General features: G+C 41.9%; 1 protein-coding gene across 3 annotated transcripts in view; it reads left to right on the plus strand.

Annotated features, from left to right (window-relative positions):
• AKT1 (AKT serine/threonine kinase 1) overlaps positions 1-24,070 on the plus strand; it is a 261,968-nt gene that overhangs the window by 180,978 nt on the left and 56,920 nt on the right. For all 3 annotated transcript variants that reach the window (XM_077464503.1, XM_077464501.1, XM_077464502.1), the window contains 5 exons: positions 2,498-2,629; positions 2,719-2,784; positions 3,592-3,660; positions 5,164-5,289; positions 12,457-12,585. In XM_077464503.1, the coding sequence (XP_077320629.1) occupies positions 2,498-2,629; positions 2,719-2,784; positions 3,592-3,660; positions 5,164-5,289; positions 12,457-12,585 (522 nt within the window). The remainder of the gene's footprint in view (positions 1-2,497; positions 2,630-2,718; positions 2,785-3,591; positions 3,661-5,163; positions 5,290-12,456; positions 12,586-24,070) is intronic.

Consider the following 24,070-nt stretch of genomic DNA (forward strand, 5'->3'; position numbering starts at 1 on the left):
AGATCACGGACAAGTGACTGGTAGATCTCAGTCTGGGCTTGCTGACTCGCCTTTTCAGAGCATCAAACAGAGTGCAATGCAGAGTGACTACTTGTAAAGTTAGATCTGTAGTAGGCCGCATAAGCCAATGTCTCCTCTGTAGTGCTGGCTCATGTCCCATGCAGAGTGATGCCAACTGCTTTCCACCCCTTATTCTGGCTAGTGGTCTCCAGAATGGTGCCGGCAGCAGGAAAGAATAGATCTTCATGTCAGTGTGAAGCAATACAGTATAGGGCTGCTTTCACACTGATGTGCTGCGGTTTACCCACCCGCTTTCCTGCGGTTATCCATAGACTTCTGTTTATAGCCTGCTGTTTTACCACCCACTAACTTTATTGTAAATGAGCCCTAAGGGTGCTGCTGCTGAATGCAACTAAGGGCTCATCCTCTAGTTCAGCAGTCACTGCTGCTCCTCTGAAAAGTGATCCGCGTGTGTGTGCTGACTGGTCTTGAGGAGGCGATATGTTGCTTATTCACCACTTTATTTAAACCCATGAATGCTGTGCAATGCATTCAATTCCTTCATGGTAGTGCAGCAATTAGAGGTTTAAGTCAGGTGTGAGGAGGCAACGTTGTACCCGGTGATCTTGGACTTCTCCCGTGTTGTTCAAGTAGATCTCCACCTCTTTAAAGCAGTGTTCCAGTAGTTTTTGTTTATTAAAAGTCAGCAGCTACAAAAAGTGTAGCTGTTCACTTTTGATAAACACTCGCCTTTCCCGCGGTCCAGAGATACGGCCACCTGAAGCCACGCTCCTCTCCTCAGCACTGGCATTGCAAGTGTGGGCACCCGGCTGTGACAGCTTGAGGTTTTCGAGTCCCGCTGCACATTCTCAGTGGCCGGGCAATCTTCTGGGACTTGTGACGTGTGTCAGAAGATTGCAGGGGTTGGGGGAGAGGAGGATTCGCCTAGGTGATAAGAGCAGAAGTCGAAGCAGTTGGGTACCTGTCAAAACTTGTACCTGCACCCCCCCCCCAAAAAAAAAGAAATGACACACCAAACTGGGCATGTAATGGGGCGAGGGGCTCTTAAAACTGAACTTCCACTTTTGGGTGGAACTCCGCTTTAAGGTTGCCATCCACTGAGCTAGGCAATTAGTCTGACCAATTGATTTAATTTTCCCTGAGAGGCGCAATTAGTCAATTTAAAAAATAAAAATAAAATTCTTTGCCATTAGCTGAAACTGCTAAGAATTTGAGCCTGGTGGACTTGTTTCATGTTCATCCTAAACTTTTACAGCATTCATGACAAGTAACCTTTAAAAGAGACTTAAACCCAAACACTAATTTCATATAAGCTTTAATGTATTCATTCTTTTTTCTCATTTTAATAATTGTAAATATGCAACCACATGCCAGAATACCTGGTAATCCTGATGTGAATGTCTTTGTTCAGGGACTTCCTGTTATGGGGGACAACTTACTTCCAGTGGTCCTCCTGCATTGTTATCCTGCCACGTGGTCCCCTGGTGGAAACTACTGCAAGACAGAATAGTCTTGCAAAATAGTGGCCATCTGTACAAAGACACTGACTCCCTTCTGCATAAATGTGAATGAGATGAGTAAAAGATGGCTTCAGCTCCGGTTTTCCACCTGTAGAAAACTCCTCAGATGCATTTTGCCCTTTTCGGGCTTATATAATAGAGGCCTCTAGACTTACGCCCCGAAAAGGGTGAAACACATCTGAGGAGTTCTCTACAGATGGAGAACTGGAGCTGAAGCCATCTTTTACGCATTCACATACTCGTGTTGAACTTGTGTTGAAGTCTACATGGTCCGCGGTTGTTACCATCAGGAATCTAGTTCTGAGCAGCGATGTACAGCCAATGCTGGAGCGAGTGCATTTAGACAGGAAGTGGCTGAAAGAGGTTGGAGGAGGTCAGAAGAAAGGAAATAAAAAAATGTATTATAAGAAAGGAAGAGTAGCGATTGTTTGACGCACAGTGCTTTAGCAAATTAAGTGTTGTACAATTGTGATTTAGATCTAGTTCTAGTTTGTCAGGTCTGCTATAATATATTACTCAGACATAAAGGACGTAGACTAGGTGAGTGACGTAATCCGGCAATCTGAGTTGTCCAGAAGTTCTTCGGCCCCCCGGTTTTGGAGTTATGGTCCAGAACACTATGGGACCAGCTCTGAGGAGGACTTCTTCTAGCCTGCCTCCCTAATGCCTAGATATGGTGTTTAACCAGACCAAACTTTACGCTTAGCTTTGTTTTAGTGATCTAGTACTCCCCCACCCAACTCCACCATTTACCAACTTTCCTGTAAGATTCTTCAGCTAACTTGTAAAATACCTGGAGAGTTTTTAGGATGCGTTTATTTTATTTTTTTCCACTTTGTTCACCGGTTGTTTGAACTGTTTAATCCTTGGTGGTGACTGAGACTGCAGGCGAACGGACATAAAAGTGTGAACCCAAGGGAGCTCATCAAGTTTTATTTTGTTTTTGATATCTGCAGACTATGAATGAATTTGAATATCTAAAGCTGTTGGGGAAAGGTACCTTTGGAAAAGTTATTCTAGTCAAAGAAAAAGCAACGGGAAGATATTACGCTATGAAAATTTTAAAAAAAGAAGTAATTGTTGCAAAGGTGAGTTGTGTGGGTAATGTTACACTTTTTTAAATACGAATTTAGTATAAACAAAATTGTTTTATACATTGAATGTATTTTTATTTTAGGATGAAGTAGCGCACACACTGACTGAAAACCGCGTCTTACAGAACTCTAGGCACCCTTTCTTAACGGTAAGTTATTTAATTAGATTTAAAAGCAAAATTATTTTTTTTCTCTTCCATTATGGATGGAGTAAGAGAGGGTTTATTTATTTTTTGATATCTGTTTCCCAATAGGGGGTGATTTCCCTTCACTCCCTGTCCCATAGCCAAAGCCAAAAGCTAGAGCAAATCCCTGGTTGTCAGTGTGATCACCAGAACTAGTGTCCGTATTGGAAAATGTCACCTCTATTCCTGTTTTGGTACCAACACAAAATGTGGGATTGTTTTTTTTCACTTTCATTCTTGGGGACAACATTCACCAGGATAAATAAGAGGGTGAATCTTCCAAACTGGCACACAGCAGTAAAAACCTTATGAGTGTTCTAACACTCACTATTCTATCCAGCAGCGCCTAGAGGCGATTCAGTTTGCATTGTGCGCTATACAAGTATTTCATTCATTCGTTCATTCATCCAAAATGTAAAACAACTTTTTTTTTTTTAAGCATCTCTACTGTCCAAAACTAAAAAAAAAAAAAAATTGCCTTCAGATATACTTTAGAGGAAGACATTTCTCTAGGAACTCCTAAAACCTTTTTTTTTTTTTTTGAGATTTACATATAACTACTAAATGTTAACTTTATTTTCTACTACAACCACCAGTCCGATTTGATCACTCATTTTCCAAATTTGCACCAAACTACGGGGAATACAGACCCAGCAATGTATGACACATTGGCCCACGTTCCTGGATTTTTTGCATCCTTTAAAAAAGAAATACTAAGCAAAGTCTATATACAGCTAACCTACCTTTCTTGTTTTCTTTTCTTCTTGCTAGGCATTAAAATATTCCTTTCAGACTCATGATCGCTTATGTTTTGTTATGGAATATGCAAATGGTGGAGAGGTAAGTACTAAGATTTTATTTGGAGAGTGATTATTTAGGATTATATTCAGAAGAATTGTTAGTTTTCTAAGGGTATACAAGGCAAAGCGCTACACATCTGCCAAAACCCAAGAGCAGAATGCACACCTACTAATCAAGGTGGGATTTCGATCACCTTAACCACTTGCCGACCACCCGCCGTCGTTATACATCAGCACCTTGAAGAGGAATATCATTGTTATGGCAGCAGCTAACTACCATAACCCTGATATCCTCTTCAGCAGGCGGTCGGCTTTCAGATAAAAGTGGTCTCTGTGGCGGATTCAACCCTCCTCCCGATTTTGCTCCGGTGCCCTCCGCCGCTTACCGGAGCCTTTGGTAGCAATGGAGGGGATCGGATCCTTCTCCCTATGTGGTATGGTGATGAGTGAGGGGGAGATGGCGCCCACCCGCCTTCATACCATTGCAGGGCGTAAGCGATATCAAAACGTCACTTCTGCTTATTAAAGGGACATATTTAAAAAAAAAAAAAAGTTATATTATCTTTACATTTTAGTGTAAATATAAGATCTGAGGTCTTTTTGAGACAATATCCTCAAACAAATCAGAGAGGGCTACCCATGGTGGAATATATCAGTATTGGTTAAAGCCACTCACATTAAAAACATTTTGTAAACTGCTCGTAAAAAGTGTTCCAGCAAAGAGCTCTAGCCGAGCCAGGAAGTGACATCACCCGGCTCCGCCCGATGTGTTGCATCACAGATACACATGACTTTTACTAGGCCTAAAATTAGTTTTATTCCACGTCAGAGATTTCTTATCTATTCAAAGCTGGAAAAAAAAGCGTTGGCTTAAACTAGGCTGAAAAAATGTAATTATGAATTTAAATGTGAGTGCTAATAAGCACTCAATGATAAATGTAGACCAAAGGGAAAAAAAAAACAGCAGCTTTTTACCAAAAAACATAATCTCGAGCCACCGCCTGTGACTCAAAGCCTAGGCAGCCTGGATCACATGATCTTTATGCTACCAGGAGCATTGTAGGTGTTTCGCATCGTTGAAAACTGCAGGGTTTCTATTTTCGACAGATTCAGCCAGATACTCTGGAAGTGGACCCTCGGGAAGATGAAGATCAGTAAGGCACACAAGCCCTGTAGCATTCATTTAGTAGGAAGTAGAACCTACATATGTACTGAGCAAATATGGCTGGCCCATATACATATATAATTACAAACTATACATAGAAACCAGGATTATAAACCCCTAACATCGGGTGATGGGAATATTTAATATCCAGCAGATTTCATTCACACATATAATAAAAAAAAGATTAGCAATCTGGCACTTGAGCTTAAACTGCAGGAAAAAAAATCTATTGTATAAATTCGTTAGGCAGCTATGTATGTAATACACAGTATGTTTTGTCTTCTTTAAAGTCGTTTTTAGTTTAGAACAGAAAGTTTTTATTATTATTTTAGTAGGTTTGGAATGAATGGATTACTAATGAATTAATTTTCTTTTCAGTTATTCTTTCATCTATCAAGAGAACGTATATTTTCCGAAGATCGAGCCCGGTTTTATGGAGCAGAAATTGTCTCTGCGTTAGATTATCTTCACTCGGAAAAAAATGTAGTATACAGAGATTTAAAGGTAACCCGATGTCTTGTTGGCTTTGTTTTAGTCACGTTCTGTGTTATGTCAGACCCTTTTCCATCGCAGATCTGTCGGATGTAGCAATGTTCAGAATCTGATTAGGCACCTTGCTGGCTTTGTTGGCTAGAGGCTAGGGGCTAATGGACTTGAGTACCAGAAGGGAGAGCTTAGCGCAAATTGCCGGGGGCACCATTGGATCCTATAGGACACATAATGTGTTACACACAATGCCGCACCATATGTGCTGCTCATGTAGCCACTCATTTCATGTTTTATAAGGACCTGGCATCAGATACAGTTTTCATTGTGCATGTGTACAAATTTCACATGCACGTGCTAAGAGTCTGGAAGATGAGGTCTAGTTTACACTTGGGGTTGGGGGGGGCAATAAAAATAGGCAGTTGATACTCAGTTTTAATGCCCCAAACCACCACCCTTAAAGTGGTTCTAAAGGCTCAAGATTTTTTTTTACCCTAAAGTAGAACTATAGCCCCCCCCCCACACACACACACACTCATTTTAGAATAGAGTAAGAGAGGGTTATAACCCCTCTTGGTTTATTTTTTGCCCTGTGCCCAATTGGGAAGATGTCCTATCACTTCCTGTCCCATAGCCAAAACAATAAGCGAGAGGAAATCCCTGTCAATTCAGGGAACCCAGGCCTAGTGTCCAAATTGGAAGATTTACTCTCTCACTTTTCTGGAGACAGCCCAAATTTGTGATTTTCATTTGCTTTCACTTTCAATGATAATAGAAAAACAATGTAATCTATTAATGCTGATGATTGCTGCTGCGCTGCACTTGTGTAATCACTGGTGAAACAGATCTGACTGCTTCGAAAAAAAAGGTTTAGCTTAACCTTGCTTATCCTCAATCCCATTAGATTCCAGCTAGCCAATTGTGTAAGGGCCATTTCACACTGATGCGTTTTTCCTGCTATTTTACCTTGTAAGAAAAACGCAAGAAAAATGTTTCCTATGGGACTAGGGATGCACATTTTTTGTTGTTGGTGTGTGTGTGTGTGTGTGTGTGTGTTTTATTTATTTATTTTTACAATGAGTTTGAGTACCGATCTTCTTCTTTTTTTTTTTTTTTTTTTTTTTTTTTTTTTTTTTTTAGCACTTGCTAATACCAATTTCCGATACCTACTGCAACTGTTTTGTTTACACTTCAGCTATCAGCAATAGTACAAAGCATTGAAAAGTAATTTACAAATGAAATATATTGATTTTGTTTTTTAACCACTTTCAGACCGGACCAATTTGCTGGTCAAAGACCAGACCACTTTTTGCGATTCGGCACTGCGTGGCTTTAACTGACAATTGCGCGGTCGTGCAACGTGGCTCCCAAACAAAATTGACGTCCTTTTTTTTCCCACAGATAGAGCTTTCTTTTGGTGGTATTTGATCACCCCTGCGGTTTTTATTTTTTGCGCTATAAACAAAAATAGAGTGACAATTTTAAAAAAAAACACATTATTTTTTACTTTTTGTTATAATAAATATCCCCCAAAAATATAGAAAAAAACATTTTTTTCCCTCAGTTTAGGCCGATACGTATTCTTCTACATATTTTTGGTAAAAAAAAATCGCAATAAGCGATTATTGATTGGTTTGCGCAAAAGTTATAGCGTTTACAAAATAGGGATCGTTTTATAGCATTTTTATTAATAATTTTTTATTTATTTTTTACTAGTAATGGCGGCGATCAGCGATTTTTATTGTGACTGCGACATTGTGGGGGATCCTTCGGACATTTTTGACACATTTTTGGGACCATTGTCATTTATACAGTAATCACTGCTATATAAATGCAGTGATTCCTGTGTAAATGACACTGGCAGTGAAGGGGTTAACCAGTGGGTGGCAGTGTAGGGGTTAAGTGTTCCTAGGGGTGTGTTACTAACTGTGGGGGGGTTGGGCTTTCATTTAGTGAACACTGATCTCTGCTCCAATCACATGGAGCAGAGATCAGCGTCACTAGTTGCTAGGCAGAATGGAGAAATGCTGTTTACTCAGCATTTCCTCCATTCGGCCGCTCCGTGAGACGATCGCGGGGATGCCCGCGGCGATGGAGTCCGCGGGTCCCGCGACCGGACTCACGGGGGTCCCGACCAGCGCGGGAGCGCGCCGCCGGCGGCGCGCTCCCGATGGCAGGGCGGCATTGAATATTGGACGTACCTGTACGCCAATATGCCTGCCCGTGCCATTCTGTCGACGTACATCGTCGTGCGCTGGTCGGAAAGTGGTTAATTTTTTTTTTTTTTTTTTTTTTTTTTTTTTTAAAGTCAAATATGTAACTATATGTTAATATATATGTGTGAAAATATTCACTAACAAAGTAAACAAAAAAAAAGATTTAAGGTTTATAAAATAGACGAGAACAAAAAAAGCAGGAAATTAATAATGGAGGAAAATAGGGAGTTAATTAAGGCTCATTAGAGAAAATTAAGGGGTTAAACAGAGGAAGGTTTGTTCATCCCCACTGGCAGCTCAAAGAATGGAGCCTGAAAGTATCGGTTTCAGGTATCGGTGCATTTGCACGAGTACCGATACCTGTGCAAATACTCGGTATCGGCACCGATACTAGTATCAGTGTGACCCTATATGGGGACTCTTCACACCACTGAGCTGTGGGTGCAGTGTGTTTTGAATAGTCTTGCATTCTACATCTTTGATGCGGTTTTCAAAAACGCAGCTCTCCATTGAAACATTGGAACACAGCAATTTGCTTTTCTGAGTCACATGTCCATTTTCACAGGTGCAAGTAATTGGAAAACACATTAGAAAGGAATCTAAAACGCATATGCATTTTTCCTGCAATTATTCTGCAGGCAGGATGAAAGCAGCCTAAAGCAAAATGCACACCTACAAGGATTTCTTGGCTTTCCCCACCAAGTATAAATCTAACTGCTGGTAGAAGGCAGCCTATTGCCAAAGCAGAGCTTCATTTAAAAGGGGAAGCTCCGCTTGTCTGCCCTTTTGGGAGGAGGGGGCAGCGGGTACCTGGTTTTGACAGGTGGTAAACTGAGCCAGAAGTTCGCCATTTCCCCTACAGCCTTCTGGGACACTTCACAGGTCCCAGAAGACTGTCGCCCTTTCACAAAGTGCAGCGGGCCTCGCACATGTGCAGTAGGAAAACGGCTGTGAAGACGCAAGGCAGGCAATATTAAAAGTCAGCAGCTACAGTATTTGTGGGGGTGATTGCATGAGTGCAGTGCCGTATAAATCAATACTGTGTGCTTCTTGATGTGAACACATTCAGTCAAGCTGCAATATGGAGCAGCTGCCTTCCTTATTAGTCTTAAGCCGGCCATAGACAGTTTGAATCTTGGCCAGTTCAGCAGGAACTGAATTCAGACCAGTGATCGATCAATGAACTTTGGTGCAACCAGCCTGCCGGGTTTTACATGCGATTTATTGCAAGCGGCTGTTATAGCTGCTATCAATAGACACTGTTCTCTGCTGGCGAGGGCAGCTTTCCCTGCACCCCGCCGGGAGAATACAATGGCTTGGCGGGAGGGAGGGATTCCCCTGTCAACACTGTCTTGTTTCAGGAAAGACATTTACTCAATCTATGGCCGGTGTTCTATCGGATTACTGCTATCTGTCAGATCATGTAACAAAAGTGACGTCCCAACCAAAAAAATGCTATGCGTTCCACGGTGCTATGTGTTTAAAACACATCACGATCTGACTGGTAGAGGTAATCTGATAAAACACCCATGCGGACATTTTACTAAACTCCGCTACATCTTGAATTTCAGAGTAATTTTAGCAATAAAGTGAGTGTATATAAATAAATATAGTATATTGACATGTGTGATACTGTTTTAATGTTACATTTTGAAAGAAGCTGGTCGCCAAGCAGTAGGAAGGTGGCGGAGGCCATGTTGGTACACCCTGCACTGCACAGCGCTAAACCTTTTTAGCCTTTAAAACTTAGTGGTGTTCCACACACAAAATAAAAATGCTTAAAATTCCTAAAAAAATAAAATAAACTTTTGGAATTTTTTTTTTAACTCGCTTCTAAATGCCTGTTGCTAGGGGGTCCCTCGTAGTCTGCCTCCTTCAGTGTCTGGGTTCCTGACGTCACTTCCCCTCAGCGCAGGAAGGGCTCAGCCCCTCCCCTTCCCTCCTGTCAGTCACCTGGGACACGTGACAGGTCCCAGATGACTGCGCGGCCAATCGTGGCGCCGCTCGTGCATGCGCAGTGGGTGCCTGGCTGTAAAGCCACAGCCGGGTGCCCACAGTTGCAATGCCGGTGCCGCCGCACCCTAGGACAGGTAAGTGTCCAATTATTAAAAGTCAGCAGCTGCAGTATTTGTAGCTGCTGATTTTTATTTTTTTAAGGGAAACTCCTCTTTAAACATCCTAACGGCATCAAAGATATCAATACACTATATTTATTTATTAATAAATTAACTTTATTACTAAAATTACTCTGAAACTCAAGCTGTAGCTGGGTGTAGGTGTAGTAAGATGTCCGCTGCTGCTTCTGATTGCAGCTGTTCTATCAGATTAGCAAACCAGTCTGATCATTTATTTGGCTGGAACGTCCCTTCCGTTACACAATCTGACAGGTAGTGGTAATCTGATAGAACACCCGCCTTAGTCTTGTCTTGAGATAATGTGCAGACAGTATGAATGTAAACAAAGCAGTATTTACACTGGACTGGAATGCTGGCACGAGAAAAAAGAGGTCATAAAAAAAGGTTCAATAAAGCGAATTTGTTATTAAACGCGGTTCTACATTTTGCAATGCTTGCATTGTTTTTTATTATCTTTTTATTGACAGATGCACAAAAGATGACAGTTACAGGTAAAATGGCCATGCTATATCACAGTTGGGGTAATAACAGTCAGCGTAAATACCACAATCTAACATTATCTGTTTATAGGATTGAAAAAAGTAGTTTTGTGCAATCAATAAAGATTTCAAAACCTTTGAGAAAGTAGTAACTAGTAATGATGGACTATATCCTAAACTGTGTTCGGCCGTGACAAAGCGCATCAGTTTGTGAGCTTAAGAAAAAATAATGGAAAAGAATAAAAAAAAAAGAGGGGTCAGGTTAAGAACTGCTGCAGGGTCTCCGGACACTGAGATATCCTTAAATTTGTGGATCAATTGGAAGACTTGCAGCCAGAATGGCTAGATGCCCGGGCATTCCTAGAAGATGTGTAAAAGTGTGCCCCTGTGGGAATCGCATCTCCAGCATCGATCGCTCAATTGTGGGAATAGTTTGGCTAGTACAGATGGGGTTCTATACCATCGTCTCATGATTTTGTAAGTGGTTTCCTGGTACTTACTACATATCGATGATTTATGAGCGGAAAAGAGAATCCTATCTTTTTGCTGTTTCGTAAAAGTGACCTGAAGGTCTTTTTCCCATTTGGAAAGGAAGGGAGGTTCTGATTGCGCATGGAGATCTAGTAGAGCTTTGTAGAAAAGGGACAAGGATTTCCTTAGCGGACCATCCCCCAGACAGAGCTGAGAGGCCTCTGAAAGAGATATGGCTTGGGTGCAATGCTTGCATCGTTAACCACTTCCAGACCGCTGCACGCCAATATACGTCCTTACTTTGAAGAGGAATATCGTTGTTATGGCAGCAGCTAGCTGCCATAATCCCGGTATCCTCTTGTTTGGCTGGCGGTCCGGTTTCCAATAATAGTGGTCTCTGCGATGGATTCACCGCAAGATCACTTTTATCAGAGGTGGCAGAGGAGGGCACGCCACTGCGCCACGCTCCGGTGCCCTCTGCTGCTTAACCGGAGCTGTCGGCAGCGGCGATCGGATCTTCACCCTTGCCTGGGCATGGATATGAGTGAGTGTAAGATGGCCCCCACCCGTCTCCATAACTTTGCAGGGTGGAAGCAACGTGAAAATGTCACTTCTGCCCATAGCTCTTAAAGGGACTTTATTTTTTTATTTTTTAAAGCCAAATTTTAATTTTATTTATTTTTTGCATTTTAATGTAAATATGAGATCTGAGGTCTTTTTAACCCCAGATCTCATACTTAAGAGGTCCTGTCATGCTTTTTTTTTTCTATTACAAGGGATGTTTACATTGCTTATAATAGGAATAAAAGTGATACAATGTATTTATTTTTTTTTTTTTTAAATAAAAGGTAAAATAAATAAGAAAAAAATATGTTTTTTTCTTCGCGCCCTGTCCCGCCGAGCGTCCGAATATGAAAACGGTGTTCAAACCACACATGTGAGGTATCGCCACGATCGATAGCGCGAGAACGATAATTCTAGCCCTAGACTTCCTCTGTAACTTAAAATATGCAACCTGTAGAATTTTTTTTAAATGTCGCCAATGGAGATTTTTATGTTTAAAAGTTTGTGGTCATTCCACGAGCGGGCGCAATTTTGAATCGTGACATGTTGGATATCCATTTACTCGGCGTAACATTATCTTTCACAAAAAAAAATAAAAAATTGGGCTAACTTTACAGTTGTCTTATTTTATAATTGTGAGACCGCTGCGCAAATACGGTGTGGCAGAAAGTATTACAATGACCGCCATTTTATTCTCTGGGCTGTTAGAAAAAAAAATGTATAATGTTTGGGGGTTCTAGGTAATTTTCTAGCAAACAACAAATCTCAAAAAGAGGCTCGGTCCTTGCGGTTCTAAACCGTATAATAAAGGATAAGTTGGGTTTGCCCTTTAAGGATAACGGATGACAGCAGCGCATGCAGGCCGTCCCTTAGACAGTCTTTAAGACTGACCTTTATTCATCGTTTTTTTGGCATCCATTGCAGGATTTTAGGCCAATGTTTTGTACTGGTTGCGGCGTGTTTACAAAACACTGAAGTCAAAGTGTATGTGTAATGAGATTCGGTGGAAGTGCTCCATTTACCTGTCTTGTGCTATAAATAAAGCCCTCGTCCTCCTCCCTCATTGGAAGCACTTTGAACAGGAGACGTGAATTGGTGTTTTGTTATGCACCGGAGTCCTCTGCACTTACTGCCGGGGGTTATCTGAGGTAACACGCCAGACAGATGTGAGGTAAGGGTGGGGGAGCGGAACATCTGCCTGCTAGATTGTGTGTGTGGAATGTCAAAGTAACACATGGCGACAATTTCTCCACTTTTCTCTTTTTTTTTTTTTATTTTTTTTTTTTTAATATACCTTTTTTTTTTCTATTCCTGTTTCAGTTGGAAAATCTTATGCTGGACAAAGATGGACACATAAAAATAACAGATTTTGGTCTCTGCAAAGAAGGCATAAAGGATGGGGCGACTATGAAGACGTTCTGCGGTACGCCAGAATACCTCGCTCCAGAAGTAGGTGGATAGCATTTATTTGCATTTAAATTACAACTAAACCAATGGTGTTCAAGCTTTTCACCTTCCTGGGAATGGGCCGCACATAAATTACACTGACAATAAGGATAGCTGATGAGCTGCAAGTCCGGCAGATCACAAGTTAAAGTGGTTGTTGCCTTTCAGCAATAATCACTGGCAGCCCCTCTGTTTTATCCAGGCATAATGCACTCTGTACTTTTTTTTTTTTTTTTTTTTTTTTACAGCTTCCCGACCGCCTCACGCAGACATACTGCGGCAGAAGGGCACATACAGGCAGATTAACGTACCTGTACGTTGTCCTTTAAGAGGCGGCTTGTTGGTGCACGCGCCCGCCGGAAGCTCCGTGATCGCGGGTCCCGTGGACTCTATGTCTGCGGGGATACCCTTGATCGTCTCACGGTGAGGAGGAATGGGGAGATGCTAATGTAAACAAGCACCTCCCCGTTCTGCCTAGTGACACTGATCACCGCTCCCTGTGATTGGGAGCGGTGATCAGTGACGTGTCACACACAGCCCCTCTCCCCTAGTTTGAATCACTTCCTAGGACATGCTTAACCCCTACAGCTCCACCTAGTGGTTAACCCCTTCACTGACAGTCACATTTACACAGTAATCAATGCATTTTTAATTTAATTTAAAAAAAATTTTTAATTTTTTTAATTTAATTTAATTCACGTAAGGACCGGAAGGATTTGCCCCCTTAAAGACCAGGCCATGTTTTGCTTTAACTGACATTTGCGCACTTGTGTGCCGTTGTACAAAATGTATGTCCTTTTTTTCCCCACAAATAAAGCTTTCTTTTGGTGGTATTTGATCACCTCTGCGGGTTTTATTTTTTTCACTATAAACAGGAGTAACCATTTTTTTTTACTTTTTGCTAAAATACAAACAAAAAAAAAATGTATTCATCAGTTTAGGCCAATATGTATTCTACATATTTTTGGTAAAAAAAACACAATAGGCGTATATTGATTGGTTTGCACAAAATCTATGAACTATGAGATAGATTTATGGAGTTTTATTTTTACTGGTAATGGGGGCGATCTGTGATTTTTTTTTTTTATTTTTTTTTTTTTAGCAAGACTGCCACTTCACGGCAGACAAATCTGACCCCCAAATGACACTTTTTGGGGACCTATGACATTATTACATCGATGCTATATAAATGCACTAACCAATGTATAAATGTCACTGGCAGGGACGGGGGTTAACACTAGGGGGCGATCAAGGGGTTAAATGTGTTCCCTCAGCATGTTCTAACTGTAGGGGGGATGGGCTGCCTGGGACATGACAGATGGCTGTTTCAGATCACTGGGAACAGCAGATCTGAGATATCCCTTGTCAGAACGGGTATCTGCCTTGTTTACAATGGCAGATCCCAGTTCTGCCCTTGTATACAGCGATCGCGGGCGGCAATCTCGCTTGCATGGACAGACCTACGGGTACATGCAGGAGAGCTGACCTGCCGCAGTATAAGTAAGGTGGCTGGTCGGCAAGTGGTTAAACAAAGCCCTTAACCTTTTTTCAGCTATATTCAGGCCGGTCATGTTAACCCCGCTCTGCTACTCCAATCCAAGGCTAAAGTGGGAGGGGTTGAGATCTCCCTCTGACATCAGCCTGGGAGGTCACATGGCCGCTTGGCCCCCCTCATCCAGCCTTGGATCAGAGTAGCAGAGCAGGCGGGAGTTGAGGGACTGGCCTGAATATAGCTGAAAAAAGGTATTTAGAGGCTTTGTTTAACCGCTTACCGACCAGCCATCGTCATTATACCACGGCAGGTCGGCACTATGCCGCGAGCCATCGTAGCTGTACGACGGCTCCTATAAACGGGATAGCTGGCGCTCGTGCCGCCAGGGGCGCGCACCTGCTGCACTGGGGGGTTGCCAATGCTCGTGGTCAGCAGTCGCAGGCATGAAAGGCAGAACAGGAACGTGTGTGTGTAAACACACAAATCCCTGTTCTGTGAGGAGAGGCAGATCGTGAGTTCCTACTAGCTAAGAACCACGATTTGACATCTCCTATAGTCAGTCCCCTCCCCCCACAGTTAGAACAAACACTAGGGAACACAGTTAACCGCTTGATCGCCCCCTAGTGTTAACCCCTTCCTTGCCAGTGACATTTACACAGTAATCAGTGCATTTTTATAGTACTGATCGCTGTATAATTGTCAGTCATTCCAAAAATGTGTCAAGTGTCCGATGTGTCCGCCATAATGTCGCAATCCCGATAACTATTGCAGATCGCCGCCATTACAAGTAAAAATAATAAAAATGCCATAAATCTATTGCCCATTTTGTAGACGCTATAACTTTTGCGCAAACCAATCAATATACACTTATTGCGATTTTTTTTTTTTTTTTTTTTTTTATTATTACCAAAAATATGTACATATTGGCTTAAACTGAGGAAAAAAATTACTTTTAAAAAAAATAAAAATAAATTGGGGATATTTATTATAGCAAATAAGTACAAAATATATTTATTTTTTCCAAATTGACGCTTTTTTTTTTGTTTATAGCGCAAAAAATAAAAACCGCAGAGATGATTAAATACCACCAAAAGAAAGCTCTATTTGTGGGGGGAAAAAAAAGGATACAATTTTGTTTGGTTGCAGCGTCGCATGACCGCGCATTTGTCAGTTAAAACGACGCAGTGCCAGATTGCAAAAAATGGCCTGGTCATTGAGCAGCCAAATCTTCTGGGGCTGAAGCGGTTGAAAAAAACACTTACAAAGTGCATTATGCCAGGATAACACAGAGGGGCTGCCAGTGACAATCACTAAACTTTTCTTTAACTACGAATAGCGGCTGGGAGCGTGCGGGGGGCAGACACACAGACACTGCGCTGACGGGCAGGGAGGGAGGAGTGAGGGGGACAGAGGAGAGCTGCGGATGACATAGAGGCATAAAGACTGACCATGGTAATTGGGGTTCAACAGCCATGATTACCATGGTCAGACACAGGAACTGGCAAGATCAGCCAGGTTTTTTACATCTTATGCCGCGTACACACGATCGGAATTCTCGTCGGAAAAAGCTCTGATGGTTTTCCCGACGGAATTCGGCTCAAGCTGTCTTGCCTACAAACGGTCACGTCAAATTCTGATCATTTATAACGCGGTGACGTACAACACATATGACGTGACTAGAAAAAGGAAGTTCAGTAGCCAATAGCTTCTGTCTCGTAGTTGAATCTGAGCATGCGTCGTTTTTGGAGTGTCGGAATTGCATACACACGATCGGAATTACCGATAGAAAGTTTTTCCGTCGGAAAAATTGAGAACATGCTATCAATTTTTGGCTGGCCGAAATTCGGACAGCTAAATTCCGATGGAGCATACATATGGTCGCATTTTCTGATTGAAAAGCTCTCATCTGTCTTTTTCTGGCCGGAATTCTGATCGTGTGTATGCGGCATTAGAGAGGGGCAGATTAGATAGCACAAGCACTGTGCTGCTCAACCTGCCATAAGGAAACAGGAGCTCGCTTTTTTTTTTTTTTTTTTTTTTTTTTTTGTGTTACAAACACTTTGACTATCTCTGGTATAGTTAACGTACCTATCGGAGTAATGAATTTTAAAAAATTTTTTAATTATAAAAGTAAACCTGGGCAACCTACAACTAATGCGATATTCGACACTGTTTGTTTTTGATAAACGAACACATCAATATCAGGTTGGAGGAATGTAGCAATTCTCAATGAAATGTCAAGGTGCTCATCAGATGTTTTGGTTCCAATTTTGCTCACAAATATTGGTGCTGCAGAAAACTGATACCATGAATAAGGCGTGATTGTGACAAGTGGGATATTTTTCTTTAGGAAGATAAAAGTCCAGTAAAGAGACACTGTCAAAATTTCTTCAGCTGCAAGTGTTTGCAAAGTCTATAAAAAAAATCCAAATTTTTAAGTAAGCTTGCGTTTTTGGCTTCGGCCGCATTCATAGCCTTCTTGGGCCACAGGTTCATGTATGCCAATCAAAACGAGGGCAAACATTCTGTTACTGTGGTTGTATACTGCTATTGTTCTAACCTGACTAAATTCTATGTCTGGGTACCCCTTCCCTGGAGCAATATTGAATACAAAAACATGTAATGAGACTTTGCATAGGCACCCAGAGGCACTCCTGATGAAGACACTTTGAGTTTAAACGCATTGAGGGTCAATATAATTTTTTTTTTTTCATCATAGGTTTTTGTTGAAGGATATTGTAACATGTACTTTGTACAATATTTGTACAATACAAAAGAAAAATTCTTCAGAAAACTAATTTTACATGAATGGTGAAGAAACAGAAGCATGGGCATACAATGGCATTGTTGAAAACAAACATTAATTATACAATGTGCAAGAAAATATTATGATATCTTGAATAAAACTCAAATGATCATCAGGCATTAAAATATACCAAAAATTATCTAAAATCTGTAACTCACCCTATCCTTGGCCATAAACACTAATTTGTTTTATATACGTCACCTTTTTTCCCCTTTCTATGATGGAATCCAGATATGATATGTACCTTTTGATATATTGATATTTGACTTTTATTTTTGATTAAATCTGTATTAATCTCTTGGCGCCGGCCGCAAGCAAAAATGCCGCCTCTCGGCGGGTGGGCCTTGGTGCAAAGCAGCTGCATATTTAGGTGCATTTGTGCAAAGACAGCTGTGCCAACAGCGCGCACCCCCGCCACAGTTACCGCCGGCTAACCGAAAGCTCCCAATCCACGCCCCACCTCCTGACATCCTAAACCGCCCATAAAGGGCGCCGGCTCCAATTCCCATTAAAGTCCCATTCCATGTTTTTGTATTCGGTTACTTGGGTTGATTTACTAAAATTGGAGAGTGCAAAATCTGGTGCAGCTGTGCATGGTAGCCAATCGGCTTCTAACTTCAGCTTGTTCAATTAAACTTTGAAAATAAAACCTGGAAGCTGATTGGTTTCTATGCAGAGCTGCACCAGATTTTGCACTCTAAAGCAATCAAAAACCTTTCTTGACTTAAATCCTCCTTCATTGGTATTTCACACACTCCCCCTCCCAGACACTGCAGCTCACAGTGGGAGGGTTTCCGCAACAGAGACAGTGCTGCCAATCCACAAAGCTGCTGATCACCGTGCCCTCTGCAACAATTTCCATCCCATTAAGGTGCAAGCAGTCACTGCCTTACATGAGTATGACAACTCTAAACTGAATTCAGGAGCATTGTTACCACCCCACCACAGGAAGGTTGCACTTCACTGGCAGAATCAACAAGTATTTTTGGTACTTTGTAGGGGGGATAAACAGAAAAAACTGGAAGTGTGTGTGTGTGTGTGTGTGTGTGTGTGTGTGTTTTTTTTTATTTTTTTTACCTTGAAGCCGTAGTTCTATTTGAATAAGGTTTTCCAGGGCAACTGAAAATGTAACCCTACTGCTTTGTGCCTTCATACCTTGTCAACAAAAGAAAAGCAAAAAGAGGAGAGAAAAGTGCCAAGCCAATCCTTTAAACAGCTTAGGAATTTATTCAGTATATAATCATAAAACAACACTAAAAATTTTGTGAAAAATGTTGGAGCACTTGCAGAGTGCTTGAGCGGGTGGGAGCTTCCACGTGCAGTGTCACAGGAGGACCGCCGGGGTGTCTCTATTGAGGGATCCACGAGTGTCGTGTGTTAACCGCAGCTGGAGCCTTGATGGACGTCCATGAGTCTTATCGAGGCTCCAGCTGCGGCTAATACACGACGCTCGTGGATCCCTCAATAGAGACTTTCCGGCGGTCCTCCTGTGACACTGCACGTGGAAGCTCCAACATTTTTCACGCAAGTTTTTAGTGTTTAATACTTATATATTGAATAAATAAAGCTGAAAAAGATTGGCTTGTTGCCTCTCTCTCCTCCTTTTGCTTTCCTTTTGATCACAGTGATCGGGTTCCCCAGCCCACGCCAGAAGCAGCCTCGCTTCCTTTACAGCCTCCATTTAGAGACTAATTTTTAGGGGTTCACCCCCCAGAACTTTTAATCCACTCACCATTCACATGGTTGCCCCTTCATGTATCAGCATGCAGATGCATGCCTTTTCATTTAGATTTTAAACTTTTAATCTTTTTCATCAGATGGTTTAGCACTGAACATTATACCAATATTATGTATGCGTTTCCTCCTTCATACCTTGTCCACTGGATTGTCCTCAAAAGTCTGATTTACCCACCCAGCAAACTCAGTGTTGTCAGTTGTAATCCATCACCGCACGCTGGGTTCCGCTTCTATCTTTGTTTACATCATCACAGCCGGAGGTCGCTTGCAGCTGGTCCCCTGATGATCCACTGCTGTGCGTGTGTAACCTGTGATAGAAGCAACCACTATGTCATTCTTGCCTAGGCCAGAAATCGGAAAGCACAGGGCTGGCTTAAAAAAAAGTTACTTTTATCTGAGATTCTGAAGAAGAAAAAAGGTGGAGAGGAGTTTTCCCGAGTGTGGCTTGGGGTTAAATTTCAGTACCATTAGCGGTAACCTTGAGCCACACTCCGGATTGCATTGCAGGATTCTGATGCAGGTTACTTACCTTACCCCCAGGATCCTGCGATGTCCCCCCGCTGTGTCTGCGAGCTCTGTCCTCTGCCCGATGCCTCTGTGTGCCGGGCTCCGTTCCCTGAGAGCATTGCAAAGCGTGGGGGCAGAGCCCGGCGGCAAATACATTTTTTTTTTTTTAATTCATAACACATACAATACACTGTAATCTTACAGATTACATTACTATATGAGATAATTTCACATCCCTTTTGTCCCTAGTGCTTTGTCCAGTGCCCTGCATGCAGTTTTATATTGTATATACTGTTCTTTCTGCCTGGAAACTGGAGATTGTCCATAGCAACCAAAAAGTGTCCCTTTTACATCAAAAGTGGTTTTAGTCCAGCTCGAAAACAGTGGTAGTAAATTAGAACACTTGCAGAATTGAGCGATAGTGAATCGTGGGGAAATAAATTTTATTATTATACTATTATTTTTTTATAGTTCTTTATTATATTATAATTTATGATTTTGTGTTTCAAACTTTATCATACCAAGGATATCTACTAGACTCGTTCGGGCAGATTTAAGTGTGTTATTGCTAAGAATTAGGGGCCTACAATATAAAACGCCAAATTTCTATGCAAAACAATTGTACCGCTTTGAGACACAAAAACCTGACCTAATCATACCGCCAGGTTGGTTAAGGCTGGATTCACACCTTTGTGTCTATAACACCTGCAAAACCTACGTTTTGAATTTGCTACTCCAAAAATCTCAATGGCTGCAGTTTACTAGTCTTGGATGTTGTGGCTGAATTGGGCTTTTTACCCTTTATTTTTTACCTGGTGCTCCTGCCAGTAACAAACTTGGACCAGGGGCTAGATGCGGCCCTTTGCATGACTTTATCTGGCCCTGGGGCACTATTTCATCCACTGATACCAGCAATGGGATATACCCCCCCCCCCCCAATAACCATTGATGGAGCACAATTTCTTCAAATGACACCAGTGGTGGGGCAGAGCGTTTCCCAATGACGCCAATGGTGGAAGGATCGCGGCCATATAGTCGGGATCCACCTACATGCCTGGACCGGCACCCAGCTCAGCCTCTCAGTGAGCCACTGAGAGCCTGAGCCTGCTGCTCCTCCCCCTCCACAGCCCAGTGCTCCAGTGAGTAAAAGGGGCACAGCAAAGAGCGAGTGATCGACAGTCACCAGCTCTCTGCTCAGGAAGCTGTAAAAACCAATTGATCGGCGGGGTTTGATCGCTCGGTTATCAGCGTTATAACTGGCGGGGACTGATGCTGTATCCAACTAGGTAAGTATGATTAAAAAAAAACATACATATCTTTTAACCACTTGCCGCCTGCCCGCCCACCATCAAATGATGGCGGAGCGGCGCAGCTCTCGTTCTGGGTGGATGTCCTATGACAGCGTTCAGAACGGCTGCTCTCGCACGCCCCCTAGCAACACGGCGCGGCCGTTTACCCATGTGATCAGCTTCTTTTTCTTTTTTTTTTTTTTTTTTTAGGAAAGGATAAAAAAAAACAGAAGTGATTAAATACCACCAAAAGAAAGCTCTATTTGTGTGAAGAAAATTATAAAAATTTCACTTGGTTACAGTGTAGTATGACTGCGCAATTGTCGTTCAAAGTGTGACAGCGCTGAAAGCTGAAAAATGGCCTGGGCAGGAAGGGGGTGTAAGTGCCCTGTATTGAAGTAGTTATAGGGCAGCACAGTGGTGTAGTGGTTAGCACTCTCACCTAGCAGTAAGAATGGTTGCTGGTTCAAATCCCAACCACGACACTACCTGCCTGGAGTTTGCATGTTCTCCCTGTGCCTGCGTGGGTTTCCTCCGGGTGCTCCGGTTTCCTCCCACAATCCAAAGACATGCAGGTAGGTTCATTGGCTTCTGTCCAAAATTGGCCCTAGTATATGAATTGGGACCTAGGATAGTGGGCTGCTTGAGGGTAGGGACTGATGTGAGTGTGCAATGTACAGGGATAGGGACAATTGTAGACACTCACTCAGGTTGAACTGGATGGACTGGTGTCTTTATTCAACCTTACTAACTATGAAACTATGGAACTATGAATTAAATAGTTGTAAAGATACATTTTTTTTTTTTTTAACCTTAATGCATTAGCAGTGGCTGGATACCTGCATTGAAATACATGAAAATATTGCATAAAAGGAATAGATTTATTTGATCTAAATATGGCATAACATTTCTGCACAACGTTTGGCTTAAAGAGGATGTGTTCTGTGGAAGGTGTGCCCAAAACAGGCACCTAAAGGGTAAGGGGCTAGTCGCCAGTATTGCCTGTAGGTGCCCCGTTTTTGAAATTTGCCCTATTGCTGGCTTATCATGCCTTGTTCTGCACTTTGTGCGAAGGCAGCCATCTTGGGAGAGGCAGGGTTTTACTTCCTCATTTCAAAACTGTCCCAGATAAATGATGATCTGATGACTAGTGAAGGAATAATCAAGAAGCAGCAGCAGAAAAGTACAGATCCAATGAACAGATGATTCAGAAGCAGGGAGGTTCTTGCACTGCAGCTTCTTGGGTACAATTTCCTCTCCAGCAAAGAGAACCATGAGCAGCTCAGTGGCGACGTCACCATATCTCATCTCAAATCTTGGGAGAGTAGTAATCAGAGGCAGCCTTGGATGATCTCACAATGCAGATTTACAACTATGAGGTAGAAGTCACAGGTGTGCCTAAAGCTGGCCGTACATTATTCAAATTTTCTTATTCAATTTCCTTTAGATTTACATTCAACTATGTTGTGCAAGGGCCTGCCTGATTGCATACACGTTTAGTGTTTTGGGCTTGACCTTATATTATATGGTTTTGGTAAATCTAAAGGAAAATTGTTCAAGAAAATTGTATAATGTAAGGCCAGCCTAAGTTAGATGTCAGGAAATTCGCTGTCATATTTCAAGAGAAATTCTGAACAAAATGTTTTGGTTTGTTTAGTTTTTCTTAGTTTTGCTTTTTTCAGTGGTAATTAGTGATTAGGCTGATGATTTTTCGTTGTCTCAGGTCAAGTTGCCGACCACCGCACACAGATGTACATCCGCAGAATGGCACAGACAGGCAAATGGGTGTACCTATATGTTCCTTTAAATTTGCCACCTATCGGGCATACGCACCATTACTTATAAAAAAATAATAATAAAAAATGCTATAAACCTATCCCCTATTTTTTAGACGGTATAACCAATCAATATACGCTTATTGCGATTTTTGTTTTTCTTTTACCAAAAAATATGTAAAGATTACATATCGGCCTAAACTGAGAAAAATATTTTTTTTATATATTTTTTGGGGCTATTTATTATAGCAAAAAGTAAATAATATTGCTTTTTTTTCAAAATTGAAGCTTTTTTTTGTTTATAGCGCAAAAAAAAAAAAATTTGCAGAGGTGATGAAATACCACCAAAAGAAAGCTCTATGGGGGGGGAAAGAAAAGGACGTCAATTTTGTTTGGGTGCAACATCGCACGACCACGCAATTGTCAGTTAAAGCAGTGCAATGCCGTATCACAAAAAGTGCTATGATCAGGAAGGGGGCTGAAGTGGTTAATTATCCCTAAACTGATCTGCATGGGAAATATGGCAGGTTCAATATAAGCAAAGTCTGGCCAAAGTCTAATTCCAATATATGGCAAGAGACGTATTTTCTGGGCACAGCAGACTGTGCTGATATTTTGTGAACACTGTGAACCCAGCGCTGATGTTTATGCAGTTGCTGCCTGCTTGTGTTTTTCTTCTGTTTGGAATCTGTCGCAGGAGCAGCAGCGCTGGCGATCTGTTGGGCTTTGATGTGCCCTCGATTATAGTGGGTACAGCTGTTGTGCTGTCTCTTGTAAATTCCAGGCTACAGCTGTCCAGAGCTGTTCCTCGTGGATTGATGGTCAGCCGGGTTTAGCATATGACTTCTCTGCATAGAACTGCCTGCCGTTAATAGATGCGTGTAGCAACCACGCTGACCTCCCCAGGAAATTTGCACGGCAGATATTAATATGCTGGCACGATATGTGCCGGAGGGTTAATTTAGAGGTCTGAGTTTCAGTGACAGGGGTAGCTTATTGAAGGTGTCGGTCTTACAGCCAATCCAAGTCCGAATGGCTTTTCCAGTGGTGGTTTGAAAAGATCTGACAGATTATGGTCGCTGTGAGCAACTGACATTTCCCTTTCTCTGTATTTACTGTAATTAATAGAAGTGCATTGTAACAGCAGCTGCACCCAGAACTATTCTTTATGTACACATATATGTTTTGTAAATAGTCATATCAGTATCTGTGTGTATATTACATACAGTATGTGGGCTCTGCCTCCTGCTTAGTACTGTACAATGATTTCCACCTACTGCTTGCCTTTCTCGGTGCCAGTTTGTGGTCCGATCTGACATGATTGTAAAACCCGGTCTTCATAAAGATTGCACACATATTGCTGCCTGACTGTAAATCTCATTTAAAGTGGTTGTAAACCTCAGACATGAAATATGAACAAAGCATATCCCTCTATAGTCAGTATTTGTCTCCATTAAGATAACTGTAATTTCTGTCTGCTGCTTCGTTCTTCTGCTATCAGCCTGAGTCACTTCTGACCTGTTTTCTTGACACCAAGAAAAAAAATTGTGACAGAAGAGGGATTTTCAGGTGATTGGCAGCCTCAGATCTGTTCCTGTGTGCAGGGGAGGGAGGGGTGCCCCTCCCCTCCCATCCAATCAGCTTTTAGGGCTCTTCTTACTAAGCTCTTCAGGGTGTAATGTCAGCTCTCCGCCCCCTTTTTTTTCTGTCAGCTCAGACAAGCTTTATAAATGTTGCACTTTGAATGGATGTAGAAATCAGAAGACCCAGCAGATAAACAGGTACAACTTATGTACGAGGATTTGTTTCATCCCTGTGTATCACCTGAGGAAAGTCACTTCACTGGGTACATGTATTAAAATCGATTTATTTAGGGTTGTCC

This window comes from Lithobates pipiens, unplaced genomic scaffold, assembly GCF_037356315.1.
Source record: "Lithobates pipiens isolate NorthernLeopardFrog02 unplaced genomic scaffold, aLitPip1_a1.2 Scaffold_30, whole genome shotgun sequence".
Lineage (NCBI taxonomy): Eukaryota > Metazoa > Chordata > Amphibia > Anura > Ranidae > Lithobates > Lithobates pipiens.